Raw genomic sequence first — 24,964 nt, 5'->3', positions numbered from 1 at the left:
AACTGTTTTAGCCATACAAAAAAATACAACATCCAAAATTAACGAACAGTGATACCTTTTTGGTACAATAAAAATGCACAAAATACCTTCTGCAAGCTTTCGAAACTCCACTGGCTTCTTCATCAGGCAAAAGTGTTAAAGTCACACAGTGAAGAAGTAAAAATGATGATGTTAGAGTCATAGACCTACATTTTGTTGTTTTTGTTGTTATCAGTTAAGATGGTCTGGAGGGATATCCATGCAAGCAGAGGCCATTCCTGTCTTTGGTCATGTGGGCTCTGGGAGACAAAGAGCCACAAAACCCAGGCAATAAAATTTCAACTTCACTAGTGACAGAAAAAATAACTTCCCTTGAAATCCAGGCTGTTTCTGTCCTGTTGAGGCTACCTACCCCTTTCTGAGAGAAATCTGGAAAAATCTATAGTTAATATATATCAGATGGAAATAAAATATTACCTGGTAATCAGCTATCTCAGAGATACATGATGCCAGGGTAATTAATACATGTGAAATAGCATCTTTCAGTATTCAAGTATGCACTGAATACAAGATGTACTTCTAGCTCTCAAGAGTAACCAAGTAAGGCTCATGCTATGTTCCCCTACTCAAAGGCATTTATTACACGAGCTCTGCAGTTCTGCTGGGCTTGCAAGAGTCTTAATTGCTGCCATGATCACATGAGACATTGGTCTTTTGCAGCTGAGGTCACTCTGGTTATAAAATATTTTCTTTCAAGTAGCAGGCTAGCTGCCAGAAGATATTGAACCTGCTACACAACCTTCAATCTTCCAAGGGGGCACCATGGTAAGGATGTCAGAATTGTTGGTACAGTGGGATGTGAACTGTACTTTAAAGTAAATTCAATTATACATCAGAGGAAGTAGACTTAAGTCTACAAAAGCTCATGCTGCCAACCTCTTTCTTTCAGTTTGTCTCAAAGGTGCTACAACTACAAGATCTCTCTACGTACCGATTCTACAGACCAACATGGCTATATCTTTAAGTTATACTTTTCTAGCTTAAAAATGAGGAGCAAAATAATTAATCTGTATTGAGACAGGGTTATAGCCACAGGGAGTCTTAACCAACTCAAGGACACTCCAGGTCCCTGCTTTAAATTCTATTGTTGTTGTTCTGTGTACCTCCAAGTCATTTCTCACTTATGGCAACCCTAAAGGGAAGTTATCATGGGGGCTTCTTGGCAAGTTTCTTCAGAAGTTGTTTGCCATCCTCTGAGTCTGAGAGAGTGTGGCTTGTCCCAAGCTCACCCAGGGGATTTCCATGGCTGCACCCAGATTTGAACCTTGGGAATCAATGCTGTAAACTGTTCTAGTCACCAGTCTAGCTACTGTTTTTTGTCCCAGTTGCAGCTTCTGAGTCATCTTCAAGTGCAGCCTGTTAGCATAATCTATTACCTCTACAGCTAAATATGGGATGTTCAAATTTAATATCTAGTGTGGAGCATGATGACCTGATATGTGTTTTTGGGGATCACAATGACCCAAGGAAATTAAAACATACCAGGGTCAGGGTCACTTGACCTAGGGTATACTTGACTTAGATAAGAACAAAAGACATGCACCATAGGTTATGCTAGGCATGGTGCATTCCTCCTACCTGCTTGTTTTGCCCATGGAAAAGAAAGACATTTCAGACTGGCAGAGACTATACACTGTTTCCCCTTCTTTCAAGTCCTTACATTTCCCCTGCCTTTCTGATTATCAAAGGTTTGTTTCAGATTGCATCAATACATTAAGAGCTTGGTGCTAAAAATCCTTACTTTTTCATTTCCTGCTATGTACATCACATTGCATTTGCTTTAGTGGCAAGCACATGGTCAGTGCTTCAGTTACTATATTTTATTATTATTTATTTTTGTACAATATTTTCTCTATTTTCAGTTTTTATGATTATAACTCACCATTGTCTGTTATTTTGATAAATGTTAAAACAGGGTTGTTTTTATGCAATCAATGATCACGCTTTCTAAGCTCACTGGGGGCTAGTCTACACATTTAAAATACTCCTCATTCCAGTCAGAATATGATTTGGCCACACACGACTCGCAGGAATTCAGGCTTTTTGTCCCCCCCCCCCCCAAAAAAAAAACAACAACCACTTATTTTAAACTCCCAAGAAAAAAGCCTTGGCAGTTTTTACTGGAGTATCTGCTGAAATCTGCAGAAACGTGCATTATCACATATATGGCTGCCCAGCTGCTTCACATGCATTCAGATGGCTGTGCATTTTCAGCAACAAAAACAGAGCTAATTCAAAACTCATTTTTCCTGAAGTGTGAGGTGCACTTAATACAACTGGCATTACTAGTTTACATAAGCTATTATGTATTAGGTATTCCTAAACTTGTAAACACATTATTGTATGTGCAGGAGGAATATGACAGAACTCTAATTCTCAAGGGCTCTTGTGTTGTTCTACACTTACGTAAAATGTGCTGTTGTGTTTATTGAGAAATTAAGGTGTGATCATGCATGGAATATATGGTAAATGTAACAAGGTGAGTGATCATTTGGGAGTGGAGTGTATGGAATGCAGGGAGTGACTGGATGAAAAACTTGAATGGGATTTTAAAACATTCATATGTATGAGTTTGCCATCAATAAGAGTTCGAGAATAAAGAATATGAGGGAAGAGTTAGCTAGGGTCAGTTAGAATTTAGATGTGTGGAATAATCTGTGTTGGATTTGTGTTTAATAAATTAATTCTCTGCATTATATGTTTGTGGCTCTGGGAATGCTACAATAATGTTTCTGGTGTGAGTTCAGACAAAGGGGGGTCTGTGGTAGCAGCAGTGGCTCAAGGGTGGTGATGTCCAGTGGTGAGATTATATAAGTAAGTCTCACACAGGAACCATACATCTATTTAGAAAATCCCAATTTGATGCCATAGCTGTGGGATAGGAGGTTCCCACATTTGGTAGTGGCAGGACAGGTGGATGACCTTCACAGGATCGTTCTTTGTAATAAATATCCCCAACTCAGTTAATTTATGTGTTGAGAATTAATTTCTCATTCATTATCACCGTAGATATTGGGCTGCTCTAACACAGGTTCTTTACTTGAACTGAGAAGAGGAAAGCTGGTAAGGGATTACAAGCTAGACAGCAAATCAGGTTCAGAGGCAACTGAACACTACCAAAGATTCCAAAGAGACTCAGGAAAAAGTTGTCATCAGTCTGGAGATGTCACGTCGTAGAATACATGTTGGCGGGGGTGGGGACACAACTAGGGGACCTGTGGTCAAAATAAGCTACCCAACCTGATTGCCACCCTGTCAACAATATTGCTTCAATATCCCAGTGAACAATGCCTCTGTTGTTCATCTAGCCATTGACTTAATTTGATGTTGGCCAGGTTCCAGTGTTCCCTTGTACAGGAAATGAGCACAACTATGTTTGGAAATGTTTACGTTACATCCGTTTCATCAATAGAAACCTGTCCACTTCTCACTTACTTTGATGCCCAAGTTCCCACTGGTAGTGTTTATAGCCATGAAAAACAGCAGACACTCCACTGTTACAAGGGAAATTACTATTCAAGTGTAACTTGTGCAAAGATGTCAAGCCCTTCTTCCTTCCATGTGGGGCTGAAATGTCAAAATATTTTTCCCAGTTTATTGGAGATAACCCAAAGGAATGCTCCTCTGCACCAGCGAGAGAATATCAAGATACAAGCTTTCTCAAACTGGGACCGTCAACCACCAACATAGTAAAAAAGTACTTGGATTTTTCCAAGTGGCAATGAATACAGACTGAATGTTGAATTAAAACTCAACAAGGTTTTCAACTCTGAGAAACCTTTTTAGTAGAAAAACATAAGAAAAATTAAATAGGAACATAGGGAATATAGGGTTTGCTGAATTAAGTTAATATTAATTACAGAAGCTGCCATCTTCCTTCCCAACATGTAGCAGATCTTTCCATTAACAGCCATTCATGGCTGCCTTAATATTTCCTTTCACCATGTGTTTTTACACCCACCCTAAAGTAGTTTTTAGCTTTTCATTGTATGGCCAACATCAATGCTGATGTTCTCTATTTCAATTAAAAATGTTAACATTGACGGGTTACAAACCGCCACTAACGACGCACTCCGTGCGTGTTAGGAAGAGTCGCCCCTTCCTAACCCACCCTGGCCCCAACACGCGTGGAGCGCGTCGTAAATGGCGCCGCCCATCCACATGGGCGCCGCCATTTTGACGTCTTGGACGCTGTGCGTCCAGACATGTCTTCTATTTTCATTTCTCTTGGAGAGGCTAAGATTTCAAATACTAGCCTGGAAGAAGGAAGAGCCCTCCCTCCAATCCATCTGCCTTGGCCCAGGCCTCAGAGGGAGAGAAGAACCACTGGACCTCATCCCCTTTCCCTCCACCATTCCCTTCTCCTTTTGTTTCGTGTCTTTTAGATTGTAAGCCTGAGGGCAGGGAACTGTCTGATTAAAAATAATTGTAAGCCGCCCTGAGAGCCATTAGGGCTGAAGGGCGGGATATAAATACCTAAATAAATAAATAAATAAATAAAATTATTCCAAATAAAGATAAAATCATGCTATTGATAATGTTCTGCTCATCACCTTTCAATGTAGTGAGAATTTTCAATAGAAAACCAAATTTCACGATTCAGCATTAATTAGTGTTTGAAACTAAGCATGTAAGATTTGCAAGATAATTTAATAAGGTAGCAAAATTTAATAAGCAGATAGCAAAAAACAGTTGTATATTTTATTTCTTGTAAAAAAATTACACATGCAGACTAAAACCAGTGTAAGAAAGTATCCACCATTATTTTAAACAAATAACTATACTTAAATAGAAACGTCTGCCATAAGTTTGTATAAAAATAAGGTACATTTGTACAGAAATTCTCCAGTTCTCTTATTGATACAATTCTAAACACATACAATTTAACCTGATCATTTTTTTAAAATCAATATACTGCTAAGGTATTTTATGTGCAAAAAATTCAACACAGTTCTTAAAATAATGTCCTACATATTGAAGGTGTTGGGCTTCAAATCAAATCCTAATCAACTTCTTTTCAAGTTTCAAGCAGTTCCATACATTGTATTATAATATCCAAGCAAAATCAAGAAGCAGCTTGTCCCAGTCAGCGCCTGTGCCTGCTGTGTCCTGAACGACTACCGCTGTGGTGCTTGCCCTTATGCGATCTCTCAAAGGAGCGAGACCTTTCCCGCCTTTCCCTGTGGTGTCCTCGCTCATGCCTATGTTTCTTGGCAACATCTGAATGTTCCCTTGATTTGCTTTGAGAACGTGAGCGTGACTTTTTCCTTTTGTGACCATGTCTATTTACACCTTTCAACTCTTCTCTGCTGTGCTTGGGTTTCAGATGTGGTGACCCATGATTATGATGTCTCCGAGGGCTGCCACTGTGACTTCGTGACCTACTCCTGGATCTTGAGCTGTAGGTTCCAGAGAGACTCCGTCTATTGTTGTAACTAAAAAACACAGACATTAGTCTTTAAACTTGCTATACAAAGTTATGTACTGCTTGCCTGTTATTAAATTAGGTAAATGAGCCTATTATTTAACTATTAGAGACTATTAATTTAATAGTAAGTTATTTAAAAAGTGCATTCATACAGATTATTTATTATGTCCTTCATTTCAATAGGGTAGCTTTTTTTTTTAAAAAAAAATCTTAACTGAAACTACTGCACCATCTGTTTATACAGTGCTAGATAAACCCCTAGTTTCCAGAAGATCATGTATTTCTTTTCCTCCTATAGGACAGCAAAATTAAGCACGCTGATCACGCAGCAGCAAGGATTAGTCCAGCATATTTATAGCACAGAGCAAAATAAACTATGCAGAATTACAAGAGAGGCCTTTACCTGACGCGAAATACCCTTCCCTTGCAGGCTGACCTGCAACCAATGTTAGCTGCATTTTGGTGGCAAGTCAAAACTTGACACTTTACTAAAGCTTTAGAACCAGGATCATAACTAGGCTGTAAAGACCTATGTCAGGACACATGGCTTTAACTTGTTTTAAATTGGCTTAAATCTTTTAGATTGTTAAGTGATTGTACTTTGTTCATATTTTCCCCACTATCTCTATATAATATAACAATTTTAATAATAAAATATATATATATATATATATATTATATTCTGAATAAGGACTTCTCTACAGCTTCCAGTATGGTATAAAACACCCTAGGTGAGATATTTCATTGTGAATAATTATTTGAAGAGATTTGCTTCAACAGTCTTACGGCACCATATCGGGGCCATGGCAACCGCATACTGCAACCCCAATCTTTGCTTTCCGTGGCACAAAAATGGTTCCGTCTTGTGATCTGGAAAGGATGCAATAGCTGCCGGTGCACAGCTTTTCCATGCTTCTTTGGTGCTGTGCCATGTAGACATGGCACCAGAGGGGTGCCATGACACGGTGTGCGATGTTACAATGGACTAGGGGCGGAGTTGGTGTGTGCCTCATGAGCATGCCACACCCCAACTCCACCCCCAGGCCAGCCTTAATGGCCAGTTTGTCAAGCCCCTAAATTTCCCTAAAGTAATATGGGAGGATGTAAATTTCCTTTTTCAATTATGAGTTAACATTTTTCAAAAATACTTACTGTCGTCTTGGAGAATGGGATCTGGACCGTGACTTTGTTCTTGACTTTGATCGACTAGCACTTCTGCTGCTTCTACTTCTTTTGCTCTCTTTTCTCATACTGGATTAAAACAGAACATGAGCACCAAACCAATTACACAGAGTGAAAAGGCAAACCACTTAAAAATAATTAAGAATTAATCTGGTCTATTAAATAAAGATGAGTTACTTACCCATTGTAAGGGCTCTTAGAAACCACCTGTCTATCTTCTGGTTCTTTTTTGATAGTTTTTGCATTGATGCACACTGGTGATTTCTCTTCTATTTTCATTTCTCTTGGGGAGGCTAAGATTTCAAATAATTCAGGGTAAATAAGCTGAAGTGACAAAGCTCTGATCTTCTAACTTTATACCATTTCCTCATATTAAGTTTCCACAAAATGGCAGTAAATATTGACCAGGTTCTGATCATGACAACATTTCATTTAATTTCTTCTAATTTAACTTCTAACTTTGTTTTCTAGACACTATCTAACACAGGGGTCGGCAACCTCCGGCCCGTGGGCCGGATGCGGCCCGCCGAGCCCTTCCTACCAGGCCCGGCGCGGTCCTGCTGCCGATTGCCGCCCCGCCTCCGCGCACAATTTTGTTTTAGAAAATGGCGACCGAAGTCTCGCGCGACTTTCCCATTGCGCAAGACTTCACCGCCATTTTCTAAAACAAAATGGCGGTGGGCCTCTGGGAGGCCCGTTGCTGTCGCTGGGGCCCTCCAATTAGGGCTCCAGTGGCGGCAATGGGCCTCTAGGACTTTTTTGCCGGCCTCTGACGGGGTCTGGGGCCCCATCAGGGGCCGGCAAAGAGGAGGCTTGGCCCCCGGCATGTGGCTCCACCCCCAGAGGGTGGAAGCTCCCCCCGGCTTCGGCCCCCCAGTTGTCTGAGGGACAGCAACCAGGCCCCCGGCTCAAAAAGGTTGCCTACCCCTGATCTAACACTTCAGGTGCTGAACTGTATTCATCTTTAAAAACTGCGCCAAAGGTGTCTTCTCTTTAAACCGTAAGACTGCCACTCTCTGAAATAAGTAATACCACAGTCTCCTGAGGGATGCAAATGTGTTTTTGATATAAATAATAAAATTGGATTTCCTTCCTACAAATCCCACATTACTTAACTACACCCCATGAACACAACCAATTGAACTAAGCCATGGCTAATATTTTCCAAACATGCTCGTAAAAGCACACTGTTCTTCATACCCTCTGGTGCATGTACAATATTAACTGTTTCTGCCAACCAAGAAACCATTAGCAACACAGCATGGGTAAAGTAGGCAAACCTGACTATATGAAACAAATACTACCAGGATACTACTGAAAAATGTGTAGCACCTTACCTACATAATGTAGCTGTTAAGTATACAGATGGCATCATCTGCTCACCAAGCCCACAGATGCTAAACAAATCTGTTACTTCTGTTCTGTTTCATTCTAAATATTCTGAGACATGCACGGTTTAAAATTCACTGCTATCGTTATTACCATCAAAACCACCAAGATAATTATTTTGATTGAAGTCAACAATTCTACGTCAATAGCCTCTGAAAGAATCTACTTCATAAATGTATAATGAACAAAGCTTTGTTTACTTGATGCACATTTGAGGTTACTGAGTGAACAGAAGCACAGTCAAAATGGAGACAAGCTAGAAAACTTACAGGGCTTTGAAGCAGGTGAAAAGCCTCCCAATGTTGAAAGAGCAGGAGTTCCATCAGGATTTAATCCCTTTGCTTTTAGTTTTGCTTCCTGTAATGCCATTTTTCTTTTCTCTACTTCCTTATCAAGTAATTCATAGTTGGGCTGGAAAGAAACAGAGTCCACAAGTCAGATCATTAGCTAGCCATACAAATGCCTTGATTTAGCCTAATATACCTTCCAATAGTGAAGGTGTTGCAGGAGCTGCCACAAATAAGGTGATGGGATTCTAGATACTCAGGAGACACCCTAAGCATGCATAAAGAGAAAATCTATTAAGTATAAAGGAGAATGGACCAGCGTGCAAACGGACTGCACATCTGTAGCTGAGAAGATTCTCAGACATGGGATGTTCATGTAACAGTTGAAAATAACAAAGTAAAATGGAAAGAAAAAAATTATGATCATCTGCTTAACCCACTGACAATGACAAAAAGTCCTGGAAGGAGACGGATTAGGATTGTATTCGGATTTCCCATCTGCAAAAGTATGGCTTAATATTTTGCACTGTACAGCTAATACATAAATACACAAATAAATGACCCTGGTAGCTCTCCAGAAAAGTAGGACTTAAGGGAAGAAAAGGGCATTTCATATATCCTTGATAAAGCACCCTAGATACAAAGCAATATGTAAATCTGTACAATGAAAACAACTGTCTCCAAATTCTAGTATCTATAATGTACAGTCGGCCCTCCTTATCCACGGATTTTTTATCCATGGATTCAAGCATCCATGGCTTGAAAATATTCCAAAAAAAAGTATAAATTCCAATTAGCAAACCTTAAATTTTCATTTTATATTAGAGAAACCATTCCCCTTTTCCATTATATTTAGAGGAACTTGAGCATCTATGGATTTTGTTATCCATGGGGACTCCTGGAACCAAACCCCAGTGGATAATAAGGACCCACTGTATGTAAGAAATAAAAGCCAGGGAAGGAACTGATCTGTTCCCAAATCCCTAACCACCTCTAAGCATTTATGGTGGCAGAGGTAGTTTTGTACTCAGATTAATTAATGTTCTCTCCTGCAGAACACAAAAATGTTTTGGGAGGAAGAAGAAAATAAGGGGAGGAAGAATAAAAAAAAAAATACAACATCCCCCTCTGCCAGGCCATCTGTCAGATATATTACTGACAGCCATTGGCAAACTCCAGCCTGCTGCAGAATATAACACAGCACGTAAAGACCTCTCCCCCACACTTCCCCAAAAAGAAGCCAGAACCATATAGTCCCTGTTGGAAGCTTGAAGAGGAGCATGATCTCTCATACCCTCACTACTGACTATGCTGGCTGGAGTGTATGGCAGTTGTAATCCAAAAGATCAAATTTTCACTTTAACTATTCTTGTTTTAAGGATAATACAAACAATGTATTTTTGTTGTTCTATATATCAAAGTCACCTTCTTTCTAGTGTAAAGCTTAAGTGTTGTTAAACATATTTCCTGAATGTCTTCTTCAGTAATTCCAAAAAGCAAAAACCAATGAGGACGGTTAGGCAAAGGTATCTGTAAAAGAAAAGGGTACAAGTCTGAATTCAAGCAACAAGGTTTAAAAAAAAAACAATTATAGAAAGGTCTATGTGGAAACAGAAAACAGACAAAATACTTACTTGCAGAGCTCTAGCAGCAAGATAGATACAAGCACATGCTATTGTCTCTGGCTGAAATCTAACAAAAACATTGGTTCGAAGGCTGTCATTCATGTAATTCCTGAAAAATTTGGAAGAGAGTAAAGAATCTGAATGTGTTTCAAGTTCTAAAGCCTACTACTACATTCAAACATTTATATTTGGAGACTCAATCTACTTTATTATTTTTTCTTCTTCATTCCAGTAATTTAGATTCCACTGTGTCAAGTAACATGTCTTAAAAGATGGTATATTAAGTCAAATATGCCTTGAAGACCAAGATGCTTCAAATGCCCAAGCCCTCTGTAACAAACAGGCTTGTTGTCATCTCTCTAGAACCACAAAGCACAAGATGAGTTTTACTTTTAATTTAGCCTTCATCACTATGATAATGTGATGGTGAAGATGGTCAGCATTAAAATTTTATACACTATTATGTAGTTCAGTTATGAATAGTTCATGAAGTGTCCACCAACTAGGATTCAGCTTTAGTTGTTCATATGATCACGTTTAATAAAACTGCAGACAGTAGTTCAATATAACCAAAAGGTCAATTAACTCTTATTTCAAGCAGATTAAGATCTTCTGCATTATCTTGGCAGCTATCAAAACTAATGGATGAATGCATCACCCATACCTGGTGAAAACAAGTTCTACATATCCTCTGGCTAATTTAGCATTGTTGCATCCCACTTACTTGATCTGTATAACTCTCGTATTCAAATCAATTGGATTTGTGTGCAGCTTGCTATATATAAACAAGAACGTGTGTGTGTGTGTGTGTGTGTATTTTAGTAAGTGATTTCAATGGACTTCAGTCTATCACATGCAAGGCTGCAGCCCTCTGGGATACTTGAAAATACCATGCAAAGTGAATGATGTTCACATAAATGTTATAGCTATACCATAAATTCATGTTCTAACAAATCAAAAGCTTTCCTTACCTTCCAATATAGTGTTTCAAAAATGCTATTTCTGAATTTAATTATGAAGTTTCCATTCTGAGCAGAAGGAAGAACCTCCCAATATGCCAACTGATCTACTGTGGATATCTGATCGGTGGGGAAATAGATACTAAACGTGTAGGTGCATACTAGTTTTGCATGCAGTTCCCACAAATAAAAAAACCCCGAACAACTACAATCTAAATTTAGACAAAAGTGGAAAAGCAGTTAATTAATCATGGATAGAACTAAAGTAACTACCCAAGTTATGTCAACAGGTCATGTAATAACTACAATAACTAGAAAAACAATACACATTTCATATGTTGAACAGGTACTTCTAGAATCAAATATACAAATCCTTTCGACACCCCGACAGAACTAGAAGATGCTGCGAGATGGATATGGACCACTTCAGTAAATCTTGGCTGAGAGCTTGCACTGGATTGGCTGGAGAGAGAGGCAGCCAATCAGGCCTTCCTCAGGTCATGAGCTGTGGTGCAGAGGGCAGAGTTCTATGACTTACCATCAGGGACTACCCTTTAATTAAAGAGTAGAAAAAAGAAAAAAGTTAAATTGAGATCTCCAAGAAAATGTATTATGAAAGCCATGAAAATAGTAAGCAGAAAACAAGCATCACCACAAGATTCACTTTATAAAGTCTTCATTTAACTTACAGTTCATTGTTTGGCATATTGGACATCAAGCTTGTTTTTTTCTGCTACTATTTTCCTGGCAAGATGAAAGAAGAGAATAACTTACCAAGCTGTTTGGACGAGTGTCTGATTACGTTCACATTCTAAGACTTGCAAGTACATAACAATGATCTGAGGGAGAGAAAAACAAAAGCCCCAAGAGTATTAAGAAAAATGTCCCATGTTAAGTGATTTACTGCAATTACACTCACCCTTACTTAACATACAGTCAAAAAATAAAAAAGTTATATTCCCACCTTCCATAAAGATCTATATCTGACCAATAAAATCCTCTATTTACTACAGTTTGTACAGTAATTAGAAATTAAACCCTCTTCCCATATATTGGTATTCATAGAATCAGAGTTGGAACAGATCACAAGGGCCATCCAGTCCAACCCCCTGCCATGCAGGAATACACAGTCAAAGAACTCCTAACAGATGACCATCCTGCTTCTGTTTAAAAACCTTCAAAGGAGATTCCACCACTCTCAGAGGGAGCGTGGCCCACTGTCAAACAGCTCTGTTGGGAAATTCTTCTTAACGTTAAGATGGAATCTCTTTTCCTGTAGTTGGCATCCACTGCTCTGTCCCCTAGTCTCTGGAGCAGCACAAAACAAGTTTGCTCCATTCTGAATTTGACATCCCTTCAAATATTTAAATATGCCTATCATGTCGTCTCTTAGCCTTTTCTTCCTCAGAGTAAACATACCCAGCTCCCTATGTTGTTCCCCACAGAGCATAGTTTCCAGATTTTCACAATTCTAGTTGCCTCCTCTGGACACACTCCAGCTTATTTATATCCACCTTGAACTGTGGTGCCCAGAACTAGACAGAGTATTCCAAGTGAGATCTGACTGAAGCAAAATAAAGTGATGCTATTATGTCCCTCGATTTAGACGCTACACAATGTGTACGTTATAGCAATAGCAAGTACAATTCTATACCACTTACTTATCAGTGCACTTAAGCACTCCCTAAGTGGTTTACAATGTGTGAGCTAATTGCCCCCAACAATCTGGGTACTCATTTTAGCGACATCAGAAGAATACAAGCCCAAGTCCCCGGCTGGTATTGAACTCACAACCTTGTGGTTTTGTGACTGACTGGCTGCAGTACAGGCATTTAACCACTGCGCCACAGGTTATGCTACATAATCAGTGATCTGTTAATCCTAGTTTGGGAGACTTTTTTTTACCTGTGTGGCACCATTAAAACATATGAGTTCAATACTGGAGAGAAAAAAGCATCAACAGACTCACCTTATGTGGATGCTTGACATGAACACAAAATCCCAATTCCTTCAGCACCCTTCTTTCTGCTTTGATTACTTGATTTTTGGTGTTTATGTAGTTCTGATCAAGTATCAATGGGCTTGGAGTCCTACAGTTTGTAAGAAATAGAGTCAAAACGGTTTTTTATACTGAAGATAAATGGATAGTCTTTTTTCCCTTCCAACCAACTAATGGCAACAGAAACCAGATTTTAAACTCCTGAGAACAGGTTTAAGCTTTAATCTTGTGCTGTCCAAGTTAACTAAATTTACTACCTACAAATATGTTAATTTAAAAGGTTTTCCTGTTTCATATCAACGTTCAAATAATACATCCCAAGTTGTTTCACTTCATGAAAAAGGAAAGTTGATGTACAAGGCTGAAATAAAAAAAAGTTCAATGATTTCTTATGGGAAGATTCCGTTCACAGAAAAGAAACGCAGAGCTGCATCCATCACTCAAATTTTATCGTTGAAAGTTTCAACATCTGTAAAATAATTTTGTTATTCTCATGAGGAATAAAACAGAAGTACTTCAGTCATTTCACTGAATGATCATCACATTTTTGGGATTTATTCAATATTTGGTTTTCTTTTGAAGAATAACCTAAAACATGAAATATTTTTAAGTACAATATTGTAATACTTTTTCACTACTCCTGAATCTATAATGTAGATAGATCCATTTCATCCCATGTTTATTATACAAACTGGGCAGTGATTTAGAATGCTGTGCATACCTTGATTTCACTGGCAAACTAGTTTAACTGTCAGACTAACATACCATTCTTGAAAAAATTAAAATAATTTAAAAGAATAAAGTGCAAGAACATTTTAATGTGCAGAAATAATTATTAAATTTCAGGAATCAATATTATTTCATTCATACATTTCCCTATGAGTATCATAAAAATGCATACACAAGATACCATAGTAAACATGCAATCTTACATTTTAAAGCTGATTTATTAATGCAAGCCTTGCCTCGCCCATTTCAACATGCCCTATGCTGGAATTTAAACTGTAAGCTCCTCAGGGCACAGACACATCTTACTTATTAGATTTTATTCTACATTCTAACTGACTGAGTAAGCTTCTATTATTTGTTTTTTACATTAGACTACAAAAACAAAAAGACAAAAGGGCAACTTACAATGGAAAACAGAAGAAAAGCAATCCAAAGACCTGTCATAGAATCACAGAGTTGGAAGAGAACTTCAAGGGCCCTCCAGTCCAACCCCCCCGCCATGCAAGAACTCATAAACCCTCGCAACAGATACCCATCCAGCCTTGTTTAAAGACCTCCAAAGGGTGAGAGTCTACCAGAAATTCATCCTAATGTTGAGCTGGAACCTATTTTCCTGTATTTTGCATTCATTGCTCTGTGTCCTATTCTCTGGAGCAGCAGAAAACAAACTTGCTACATCCTCAATATAACATCTCTTCAAATATTTAAACAGGGCTATTGTATCATGGCAGTAGAACCCACACTTCTGCTGTGGAACAGAAGTAACCCAGATGAAAGCAGGTAAGCTTTGATACTGTGTCCACTCATACAGACTGCCCTAATGCTCAAGGGTATAAGGTGTCAATTTGAGAAGCTTGTATACAGTAAACCCTTAGTAACCACTGGGGTTTGGTTTCAGAACCCTGCGTGGATACCGAAATATGTGGCTACTCAAGTGCCATTAGATACAATGGTATGGTAAAATGGTTCCCCTGATATAAAATGGCAAAATCAAGGTTTGCTATTTGGAATTTATACTTTTCTTGAATATTTTCAAGCTGTTGTTTTAAACCATGGATACAGACAGCTGACTGTATATTCAGATACATAGTTATTTCTTTAGTATTTAACACATGAGACACTGTGGGATCTTGATGGTAGAACAACATAGGCCAGTTCAAATATTTTTAGGGTATGATGTTTAGATTCACTAAGGACTATTCATACCCAAGTTTATTCTAATATTTGGCCCCACATTTATATTCTGTGCTTTCTTGATGTTATTGACAAGCACAGCTAGTCTTCTAGCAATACCTAAATAAATAAAAGTAAGTTACTATGTGTCTGATACAGGTACTCGTATATACTTGACTATAAGTTGACCTCATGTATAATTCGAGGGCAGGTTTTGGGGCCAAAATTATGGATTGTGATATGACCCATGGATAAGCTGAGGGTAAAATTTAGGGGCATGTAACAACAGATGTAAAGGTTGATGCAAAGGAAAATTATCTGAAAGAACTTAGAAAATTCTGGTAGGCATAATTGTTTGTGCTCATCCTAAAGGCTGGATGGATGAGAAAGTAGAGGGAATCATGCTTCTTTTTGGTGCTCCCAAGATGGAGTAAGTTTTTGCCTTTTATTCAGAGAAAGTACAGTGCTTATATATTGACCCGTGGATAAAGTGACCCAGGTTTTTTTGGTCAGTTTTTTGACTAAAATATTTAGACTTATACATGAGTATATACAGTAGATTAGAAACACAGCTGTGTTAGTCTGAAAAGTATCCAATATGGAAAGTGATTTTTTAAAAACCTTTGGTTGGGACTGACTGCATTAAGTTTTCATAGACTTGGTTTGCTTCCTCAGATGCATGGAATGTACTGGTGCCCTATCAGACTGTACAAATAGCCATGCAGTCTGATTATAAAGGTCCTTCCTGAGCACCAGTTCACTCCATGCATCTGAGGAAGGAGACCAAGAGCCAAAACAGACAGATTGAGGGGGAAGCTTCAAGCTGTCCCAGAGAAAGCCAGATTGGGGCTGCGGCAAACACACGCTGCGGCCATGATTTGGCTTTTTGCCAGCCCAAAAAGAAGTGGTAGAAAGATGTTCCTTTTTGAGCTGGCAAAATGCTGGTTTTCTGCTGCCTCTGCTTTGTGGTACTTCTGCAGTATATAAAGACTGTGCTGTCAGAGCACCGCTAAGCTACACGTCCTGTGGTCGGGTGGCTGCCTGCTGGCTTGGGGGCATGAGTCCTCTAAATGACACCACCCCAAGCCACTGTGACAGGGCAGTCTGTTTCACCCCCAAGTTTACTAAAGCTTATCCTACAACTTCTGGTGCTATAAGGTCCCTATGCATACTGATAAAGTGCCTAGTACTGCACGCCCTCGGCTTACACGGGGGACCGGTTCCGGACCCCCCTGCAGAAGCTGAATTCCACTTGTGCATGTGGAGGTGTGGTGGTGTGGGCGGCACCCTTGCGGCTTTCCACGTATGGTCAAAGCCACATATAGTGCGCCCACATATGACGCGGGTTCACTGTACTTTGTTTTCCCTGAATGCATCCTATTCAACTGTTTATCAAGTACACAGAAATATGCCCTTTTACCCAAGCAGACTTACTTGTAACTATCCTTACATTTTTAACCTTACTGGCTTCTAATCGCTCCTTCAAAAAGTATAGTGAACCCTTGCCTTACGCGCCGGGGGGGGGGGGGGGGGGTACCCCCGCACATAAGGTGAATAATTTATTTATTTATTTATACCCCGCTCTTCAGCCAAAGTTATCATAATGTGTATGCTCGAGCCCCATTGAATATAATGGGGCTCGGGCACGGTGGCGCACGTGCACCACTCATTATATTGTAGCGTGGCTTCAGCATAAGCTAAAAGCCACATATAGTGCACCTGTGCCATTCGTGGCTTTCAGCTTACGCTGAAGCTGCGCTGCAATACAATGAATGGTACGTGCGCCACCGGCCTGAACCCCACTGTACTCAAAATAAAATACACATTTATGAGAAAAAATGCAAGAAAGCAGAATAACCAAAAATATTAGGTATCACTGGATAAATACCAAGTTTACACAAAGTCATCCCACAAAATGTATAACTCACATTTAACAGAATTAGATGATATTTAGATTACCCACTACTACTTATATAAATCTACACTGCAAGTATAAGGGCAAGAGGATCTACAATTTAGGTAAAAAGCAATTATCAGTGAGTGTGTTGGGGATCTACACTACTTGCTAAGAATTAACAATCTGAATGAGACATGAGCTTCAGTGACAGAAGCAGCACACGTTCCAAATGGAATGCTTGCTACATATATAGCTGAGATAGTAATTCACTATAAATAAGACTAGTATTTTTTTTAAAAAATGACAGCACCTACAATAGATGTTTGTCTCTCAGAAAGAGAAAAGAGATTACCTGGACACAACATATGACAAATCCAGGTGCACACTGAAGGCTGATAACCTTTTCGTTTTAAATTTGTACTAAATTTCTTCCAGTGAACTCATTCTTTAATACAGTATCCAACTTGAAAAGAGAAAACATTCATAAAAGCTAGAGTTTAATTACTCAGTAAGATAGAAATTAAGTGCTTACATCTCAGTTCCAAAGTCTACTCAAAGTTCTTCTTCAGAGTTCATTGGCAAGTTATTCAAAATTAAATGCCAACTAACTTCAGAGTAAATTTCACCTCTACCTGGACTTCCAAATAAACATACACAAGTATTGGAAGCCCATAATATACAGCCAGGCACACTGGCAGCATCATGATTTGGAATACAAATCAATCCTCAGGAAACATTCACAGGAACAATGTTAGGATCAAATACTTAAGCTATATGGTGTTTTAACCGACATACAGGTCCATGTTTATCATACTGTAATTATTTTAGTGTAACATTCACTGAAAAAAGGAGTCTAGTCAAAAAACCATGAGTAAGTTCCATAGTGGTCTGCATTTCCAAAGTATTCCAATTAACTGTTAGGACAAATGCAAATCCTCAAGTTATGCACTTATGAAGCTGTTATATAGCAAGTCTCTGCTCTGGAAGTAGCTTGTCAGGATCACTCATGCAATATTTTTAACTGAAGTTGAATGGCGTGAAATCTGGAATCATTGCAAGAGCTCCGCATCATAATCCCAATGAGAAGCTCTCACTTTTCTTTTATTGCACACACTGCCTGACTGCACTGCTTCAAGAAGAAAAGAAATCTTTATCTCCTGGTAATTATAAAGTTGAAACAATTATGTATGCATGCAAAATTCCTACTGAGGTTGATCAATAGAAAGTATACAACTTATAATGAATGTTATTAAATGCTATTTAGCTTCTCAAGTATCAATTTGTACGCTTGTCAGTTTTAATGCTTCAAATAAGTGAATAAATTTTCAAAAATCTGGGAGAACTTATATTTGATACCAGTCTAGAGAAAAAAAGCATCCAATTATTTCCCCCCCACAGAGAACTAGGTCTTAGCATTCAAAAGTAGAATTATAAATTGGGCGATCCGCTTTCAGGGTAAGGATTTCACTATACACACTTTATACACAAGCAAAGTTGCAACAGAAATCTTGAGAATAACATGTCTAGATTTACTACTTAAAAAGTCTCACATTTTTAGCTAATTTCCAAAAACCTGGACAGCAAAGATAAAAGCTTAAAACAAGATACAGGAGTTCTTCCAAATGGTTCACCAATGGCCAACCTGTCAGTCCCCGATTCCAGTGACCTATTCTCAGAGCACTGGCTTCTCCTTGGGGATTTTCGACACGTCACTCACTGTTGCCATGACGACAGCTTCATCTCTATGAACCACTCCACATCACCCAGGCTTTGGTAAATGTAGCTGGTCGCTGTATAGTCGGTTGCAAGGGAAAAAAGAGCTAAAGTTAATAACATGGACAACTGACTGATTAGTAAAATTGTAACACGCAGAAAAAATATATCTGAATTTTAAAAATGAACCTGCATGCCAAATTTTTAGTTTTGCTGAGACTGTTTCAGTGTTCTAGAATTTGTAAACAGCAACTATTTTTAGGTTTCTTAACAAGAAAGAAAGAAAGGCTCATGTACTTAGATATTATATTACTACTTGCTATAGAATCTGTATATTGGGATGTTGGTTTTTCATGAGGAGTTTTTTAATTTGGTCTTATCTTGGCTATGAAATTTTTCCAATTATTATCTACAACTTCACTTGAAATTAAAACACTGGATTTTTTTCTTTGTACTGAAATGTAAGATGAACTTTTATTTAAAAGACTTGAAAAGAAAGCAAACAAGATTAATGCATAACCACACCTCTGAAAACAACAGCTAAACTGAGCTAGTGTACTCTAAACTAGAAGAGGCAAATTAACTTTTGACCTTATCATGTTGCATGATTTCACAAGACATGGAGGCAAAAAAAGGTCCTTGGAAATTTCACAAACATGTCAAGAGATCATTGACTAATCAAACCTCAACTTTGTGCCTACAAAGTTTCAGAAAACACCAAAAACAATAGCAATAACAAGAGCAAGTACATTTCTATACAGCATATCAATGTACTTAAGCACTCCCTAAGCTGTTTACAACATGTAAGCCAATTGCCCCGAAAAAGCTGGGTACTCATTTTAACAACCTATGGAAGGGTGCAAGGCTGAGTCAACCCTGGAGCCCGGCCTGGGATTGAACTCACAAATTTGTGGCTGTGAATGGCTCCAGTACCAACATTTAACCACTGCTCTAAATTTACAGCCTTTCCTTCACTGAATAGATCACCCTAAAATTTGTTTTACAACTAACACATCAACAGTTCTAAAATTTTGGCAAACTTCTACAAGAACCACAAAAGCACATACACAGAATGCGACTCATTTGATTCATAGAAAATTATGTTGTATGACAGAAGACTTGTTCCTGTCATTCTAGAGACACACATCTTCCAGCATTCTTCTGCTTACATTCTTGAAGATACCATTAAAACAGGCATATGCTGTAAACCAAACCATGCTGTCAGCTTCCCTTACTGAAAATACTACTAGAAATTTTAAACCTGTTAAGATACCAATATTCTGAACAGCTTGAAAAATAAAACACACTCTCTGCTATATTAAAGATGAACAATCTAAAAAGACACAACCACTATTTTCTACAGAATCAGAATCCAATCAAATGTACTGTTAACAAGTTTTGCTGTAAGAAAAATAATAAATTAAGCAAAAAAGAAACCTAGTAGAGAAACCCCAGGCCTACGGCTTTTTCCCACTAATTTCAAGATTTACTCAAAACTGGAATATGTACTTAAAGTTTCAAGATGCTGAGCTGTATATACACAAATTAACAAAATACGTAGAATTGCCTCCTAAAAAGCTCTTACAAACCATCCTCTCAGCCTAAAGAAATGGACCTATTCAGTCAGAGCCTCCACAACATCTGGACTACATTACAGTGACATTGGCACAATGGATGTATTAAAAGTGGAGCTGATCTTACCTTTTAGCTCTCAACTGGCGCAAATGATGGAAAACATTAATCACATCCCTTATGCGACGAGGTGCTTCTTCAATTTTGGATGCAAGATTGATGCAGGCCATAGCAACAATCTGGGAAAAGAAACACGCTACTATGAAGAGGATTTTCAGGTTCAGACACAACTTATTATTACAGAACTGGAGCCTAAAACATGACCTGTATACCAAGAGAGATATCAACCAAAGAATCACCAGAGAAGCAATATGTTCAAAAAACGTTTTGAAGAGAAAAACACTGGGCAGAACCTACCACTCACCAACCTTTCACAATATTGGCCTAAACCCAACTGTGAATTCCAACTGGAATTGTGTATGTGCTTTCAAGTTGCCTGTTCACTGATGCCAACCCTATAAATTCTATAGACAAGAAACACTCACAGGTTTCTTTGCCAGTTCCTTCCTTTGAAATGTAGCATGCAGCACCTAGTATTTGTTGTTGTGTGTTTTCAAGTCAACTTATGGAGATCTCATCATGGGGCTTTCTTGGCATTATTGGTTCAGAGGTTTGCCATTGCCTTTCCCTGAGGATGAGTGCCTGTGACTTGCCCAAGGTCACCCAGTGGGTTTCATAGACAAGCTAGGATTCAAGCCATGTTCTCCAGAATCATAGTCCAACACTTAAACCACCATGCCATGCTGGCTCTCTGTAAGTACTACAAAATGAAATTTAATTTATACAACCAGTAGTCCACTGAATAATTTCACTAGAGACTACACTACAGTTATTTTTTGTTGTTTCTGGGAATCAGCATTTATAGGGTCAGTTCAGAGCAGGTTTGCCATTGCCATCCTCTGAGGCAGAATGTGACTTGCTCAAGGTCACCCAGTAGTTTTCCATGGCTGAGCTGGGAACTGAACCCTGGTCTCCAGAGTTATAGTCCAACACTCAAACCTCTACGCCAATGCTGCTCTCTAATCATACTTCTATAGATTTTTTTTTTTAAAAAAAATCCATTCAAGCCCATTTTTAAAGAATAACCCACTCATTTGTCAGTGTCCCTCCCCAAGGCCTCTCGTCCCCCAAAAACTCACCTCAAAACTATGCTTGACAAAGGACTTGGAGTAGAAGAAGCGGTGAAACAGCACTTGCCCAGTTGCCATTGCGACCTGCAAAAGACAATCCCCAGATGGGGAAAGGGACACAAGTTTTAATCTTAACTCCATTTTAACTGTTACCATCCTGGCCTTAGAGAAAGAGAAGAGGCAGGCACACCTCCACCATGCCTAGCCCCAGATGAAAGGCCCTTCCTCCATTCCAACTGCCACCATCTTGGCTGGGAGACACAGCAGGGTGACCAGGCGTCCTCCTTTACCAGGACATGCCCTACATTTTAGCCTTCTTTCCAGGAGAAATTCCAAAATGTCTTCCATTTTTGAGTACAACTAAGGAGCATGAATTCACATTTCTATCAGCATCTTTAGCTTTTATTTGGTTATGTCCTAGACTTTTTTTTTAAAGGCCCTACATTTTTACTGTCCCTTGTCCTCTTTTGCAGTTGGGAATCTGGTCACGCTGAGGCAGAGAAGAACTGGCACTATCTGCTGACCTTGACCCCCTTCTCCACCATCATTTTCCTTTTATGTTGTGCCTTTCTTTTTTGAGATGGTAAAACTGAAGGCAGGGAAATAGTATAAATTAGCAATCCGTATTCTTGAGAACAGAATCAAATCTCAGCAGATACCAAGGGCCCACTGGACCCAGTGGCGTGACCAGGGGAATACGGACCGCGCCAGGTGACACCCTAAAGGGGTGTGTGTTTGGCATCACTGCTCCTGAATATCTGTCTTCTGGCAAAAACCGAAGACAGGTGTCCCATTAAAATGCTGAAGAGACGTTTGAGTGATGTGAAGCTCAGTGGGAGGAGAAAGGAGGAGACCCAGGGTTTTTAAAAAAATTAAAAACATCACCTGTTACTGAATTTTCACTTCAACCACCTGAAACTATGCATATGTAAATGCCTGGAGACTGTGTGTGTGATACTGTAATTTAAAGTTGTAATTTGAATTTTGCTAGTAGTTTATATCACTATTGCCATGACATTCAGAGGACAACTAAATGGGTCTGGAAACCACGCCTTATGAGGAGAGACTTAGGGAGTTGTGTATGTTTAGCCTGAACAAGAGACAGTTAAGAGGTGATATGATAGCCCTGTTTAAGCATTTGAAGGGGTGTCACATTGAGGATGGAGCAAGTTTGTTTTCTGCTGCTCCAGAGACTAGGACCTGGAGCAATGGATGCAAGCTCCAGGAAAAGAGATTCCACCTCAACATTAGGAGGAACTTCCTGATAGTAAGGGCTGTTTGACAGTAGAACACACTCCTTCCTTGGAGTGCAGTGGAGTCTCCTTCCTTGGAGGTCTTTAAATAGAGGCTGGATGGCCATCTGTCGGGGATGCTTTGATTTAGGTTTCCTGCATGGCAGAATGGGGCTGGACTGGATGGCTCTTGGGGGTTCCTCCCAACTCTAGGAACCTATGATTAAAAATATTTTTTTAAAAAGCAAAAGCTAAGCAGAGAATGTAGTAATTTTTAAAGGAGTAGCCACATGAGTCTCTTGCAGCATTAGTCTCCCCTCCCCTCCTGAATGGAGAAAGTGTGGTCTCTTCCAACTCTACAATTGTATAATTCAGTAACAGACAGCAATTAAAATTTATGAGGAACATTAGTAGAACAGTGTGTAGAGATGCTGTAGCACCTTTGAGACTAACTAAGGAAAGAAATTACTGGTTGTTAACCTGCTTCTTACTTTGTTTTTATTGTATACTACTTAGTATTATTTCAGAGATATTTTAATCATGCAATGTTGTTGCTTTAGATTATATGCCGCTTGGCAGGCTTTTATTCTCCCCCCTTTATTTTATTGGACCCTTGCTATGTAAAGTGCTGTACAAACTTGACAATACTCTACAAATAAATGTTAGTAATACCAATAATAATTGCAATAATAATAATAAAGAAATTGGCAGCATGAACATGAGTTTTCGTAGACCTCTACTTTCTCAAATGCTTGTGGTTGAATGCATCTGAGGAAGCAGACTGAAGCCTATAAAAAGTTATGCTGCCAACTTCTTTCTTATTTATGTATTTATTTGTTTAAGGAACCCAGAGCTATTCAGGCGCTTCCTTGCCTTAGGCTTACACTCTAAAAAGGCTTGACTCAAAAGGAGAAGGGAATGGCGGTGGGGAAGCGTCACAGTGACTAGGATTAAGCTTTACTTCTAAAGCGCTCTCAATCTGTACATACAATTGACTAAAATAGATAAAAATAACCTTGCCCACGTTGAAACAATACGGTCCCCGCTGATTCTCTGTGGGCAAGGGTTCTTCAGTGGTTGTCTATGGGCCAGTACTGTCCTTTGTTTTAGCAGCCCTCCTTACTTAGCCTCAAGGGTGCTGCTACAAGGCCTCCTTCCTGCGTGCTCTTGGCGGACGAACAGGGATATCCTCTTTGAGCCCTGCTGCCATGAAGCAAAAAGCGCGGCCGAAGGGCTCTCTTGGGGCGGGGCGGGAGGAGGCCCATGGCCCTGGTGACGTCACTGGCTCCGCTCTTCAAGTGCATAAACACGTAAATCAGAGGAGGAAGAGCGAGGCCGGTGGGGGAGCGCTGCGCATGCGCCGTGCCTTCCCAGCCCCTCCCTTTCCGGAAGCGGCCTTTCGGCGCCGGGTCTGGCGAGAGGGCCGAGGCCGCCATTTTGTCCTGGCTTCCCTCTCCCTCGCCCCCGAAGGCCAAGCAGCCACCCTCCTTCCCTCGTTCTCCCCCCGGCCTCCGCTTGGGCTGACCTGAGGCAGGCGGAGGAGGATCCCCGCGGCCTGGATGAGCTCGCACCCCAGGATCCTGAGGTCCGTCTCGTTCTGGAGGTCCAGCCCGTCCTGCATGGACGGCGTCGGCGAGAGGCGCTCCTCCGGGATAAGGGAGTGGTCGATGGTCAGCGAGACCTCCGAGTAGAGGCGATCCCCGATCAGGATCCCCGACGGAGGAGGGCCTGGAGCCGGCGGTGCTGCTGCCGTCGTCGAGGCGCCTAGGGCGGTGGGAGTGCCAGCGGAAGCCATGGCGATCGAGGAGCTTGAGCCACGTCCGACCTCACACGGAGCCGGCCACGCAGAGAATAAACCACCTCCTCTAGTTTTGCGCCCGGCGCCTGATGACGCAGCAGGGAGCGGGGCAGGCTGGGGGAAAAAGAGTCCTTGGCGCGTGCGCAGTGTCTCCCTCCTCACCCGCCCTCTGTGTTTGGCACGAACTGCCGCGAGTTTCCTTTCGCGCGCATGCGCACTTCCATTTTCCTCCCTCGCTGTTATGGCACGGCGTCGCTAATTTCTTTTCTGCGCATGCGCACTCTCACCCCCTCCATGCCCCTCGCTCTCCGTGTATGGCACGAACTGCCGTTTCCTTTCCAGCGCATGCGCACTCTCTCGTTCTTCTTATGGCACGAACTGTCGTTAGTTTTCTTTCCCCGGCGCGCGCTGCTATGTACAGTAATCTTTGCATGACGTCATGGGCGAAAAAGGGCGGGGGAGGGGCACACTGGCTCGCGCTATTAATAACCGTCGTTTTCGCCTCACGTTCGGAAAGGTTAAATTCAAAAATTACAAACACACATACAGTATAGTTGTGTGGAAAAAGCATCTTGTTAGCCCCCTTCTTTGAGAGATTTAACGGAAATAAAAGAAAGTAGCCTGAGTTTTCCTAGGTCCAGAACACACCGCAGAAATAATCCAGGTTGAGACCGCTTTTAACTGCCCTGGCTTAGCGCTAGGGAATTCTGGGAAGTGTACTTTTGTGAGACATTTAGACTGAACTTTGGTTC

General features: G+C 40.2%; 1 protein-coding gene across 1 annotated transcript; it reads right to left on the bottom strand.

The window, feature by feature from the left end:
- Positions 1–4,705: 4,705 nt before the first annotated feature.
- Positions 4,706–24,277, bottom strand: CCNL1 (cyclin L1). Its single transcript, XM_089508977.1, has 11 exons — positions 23,940–24,277; positions 21,192–21,266; positions 20,122–20,231; positions 12,879–12,999; positions 11,684–11,748; positions 9,960–10,059; positions 9,751–9,855; positions 8,308–8,449; positions 6,831–6,942; positions 6,620–6,718; positions 4,706–5,474 (listed from the first exon to the last, which is right to left on the bottom strand). The coding sequence occupies exons 1-11, from the start codon at positions 24,207–24,209 to the stop codon at positions 5,126–5,128; spliced, it is 1,548 nt and encodes a 515-aa protein (XP_089365103.1). The 5' UTR covers positions 24,210–24,277; the 3' UTR covers positions 4,706–5,125.
- Positions 24,278–24,964: the final 687 nt, after the last annotated feature.

The sequence above is a fragment of the Sceloporus occidentalis genome, unplaced genomic scaffold (genome assembly GCF_023333645.1).
Source record: "Sceloporus occidentalis isolate IW3139 unplaced genomic scaffold, rSceOcc1.0.p SCAF_2, whole genome shotgun sequence".
Classification (NCBI taxonomy): Eukaryota; Metazoa; Chordata; class Lepidosauria; order Squamata; family Phrynosomatidae; genus Sceloporus; species Sceloporus occidentalis.
This window is presented reverse-complemented; position numbering and strand designations above follow the sequence as displayed.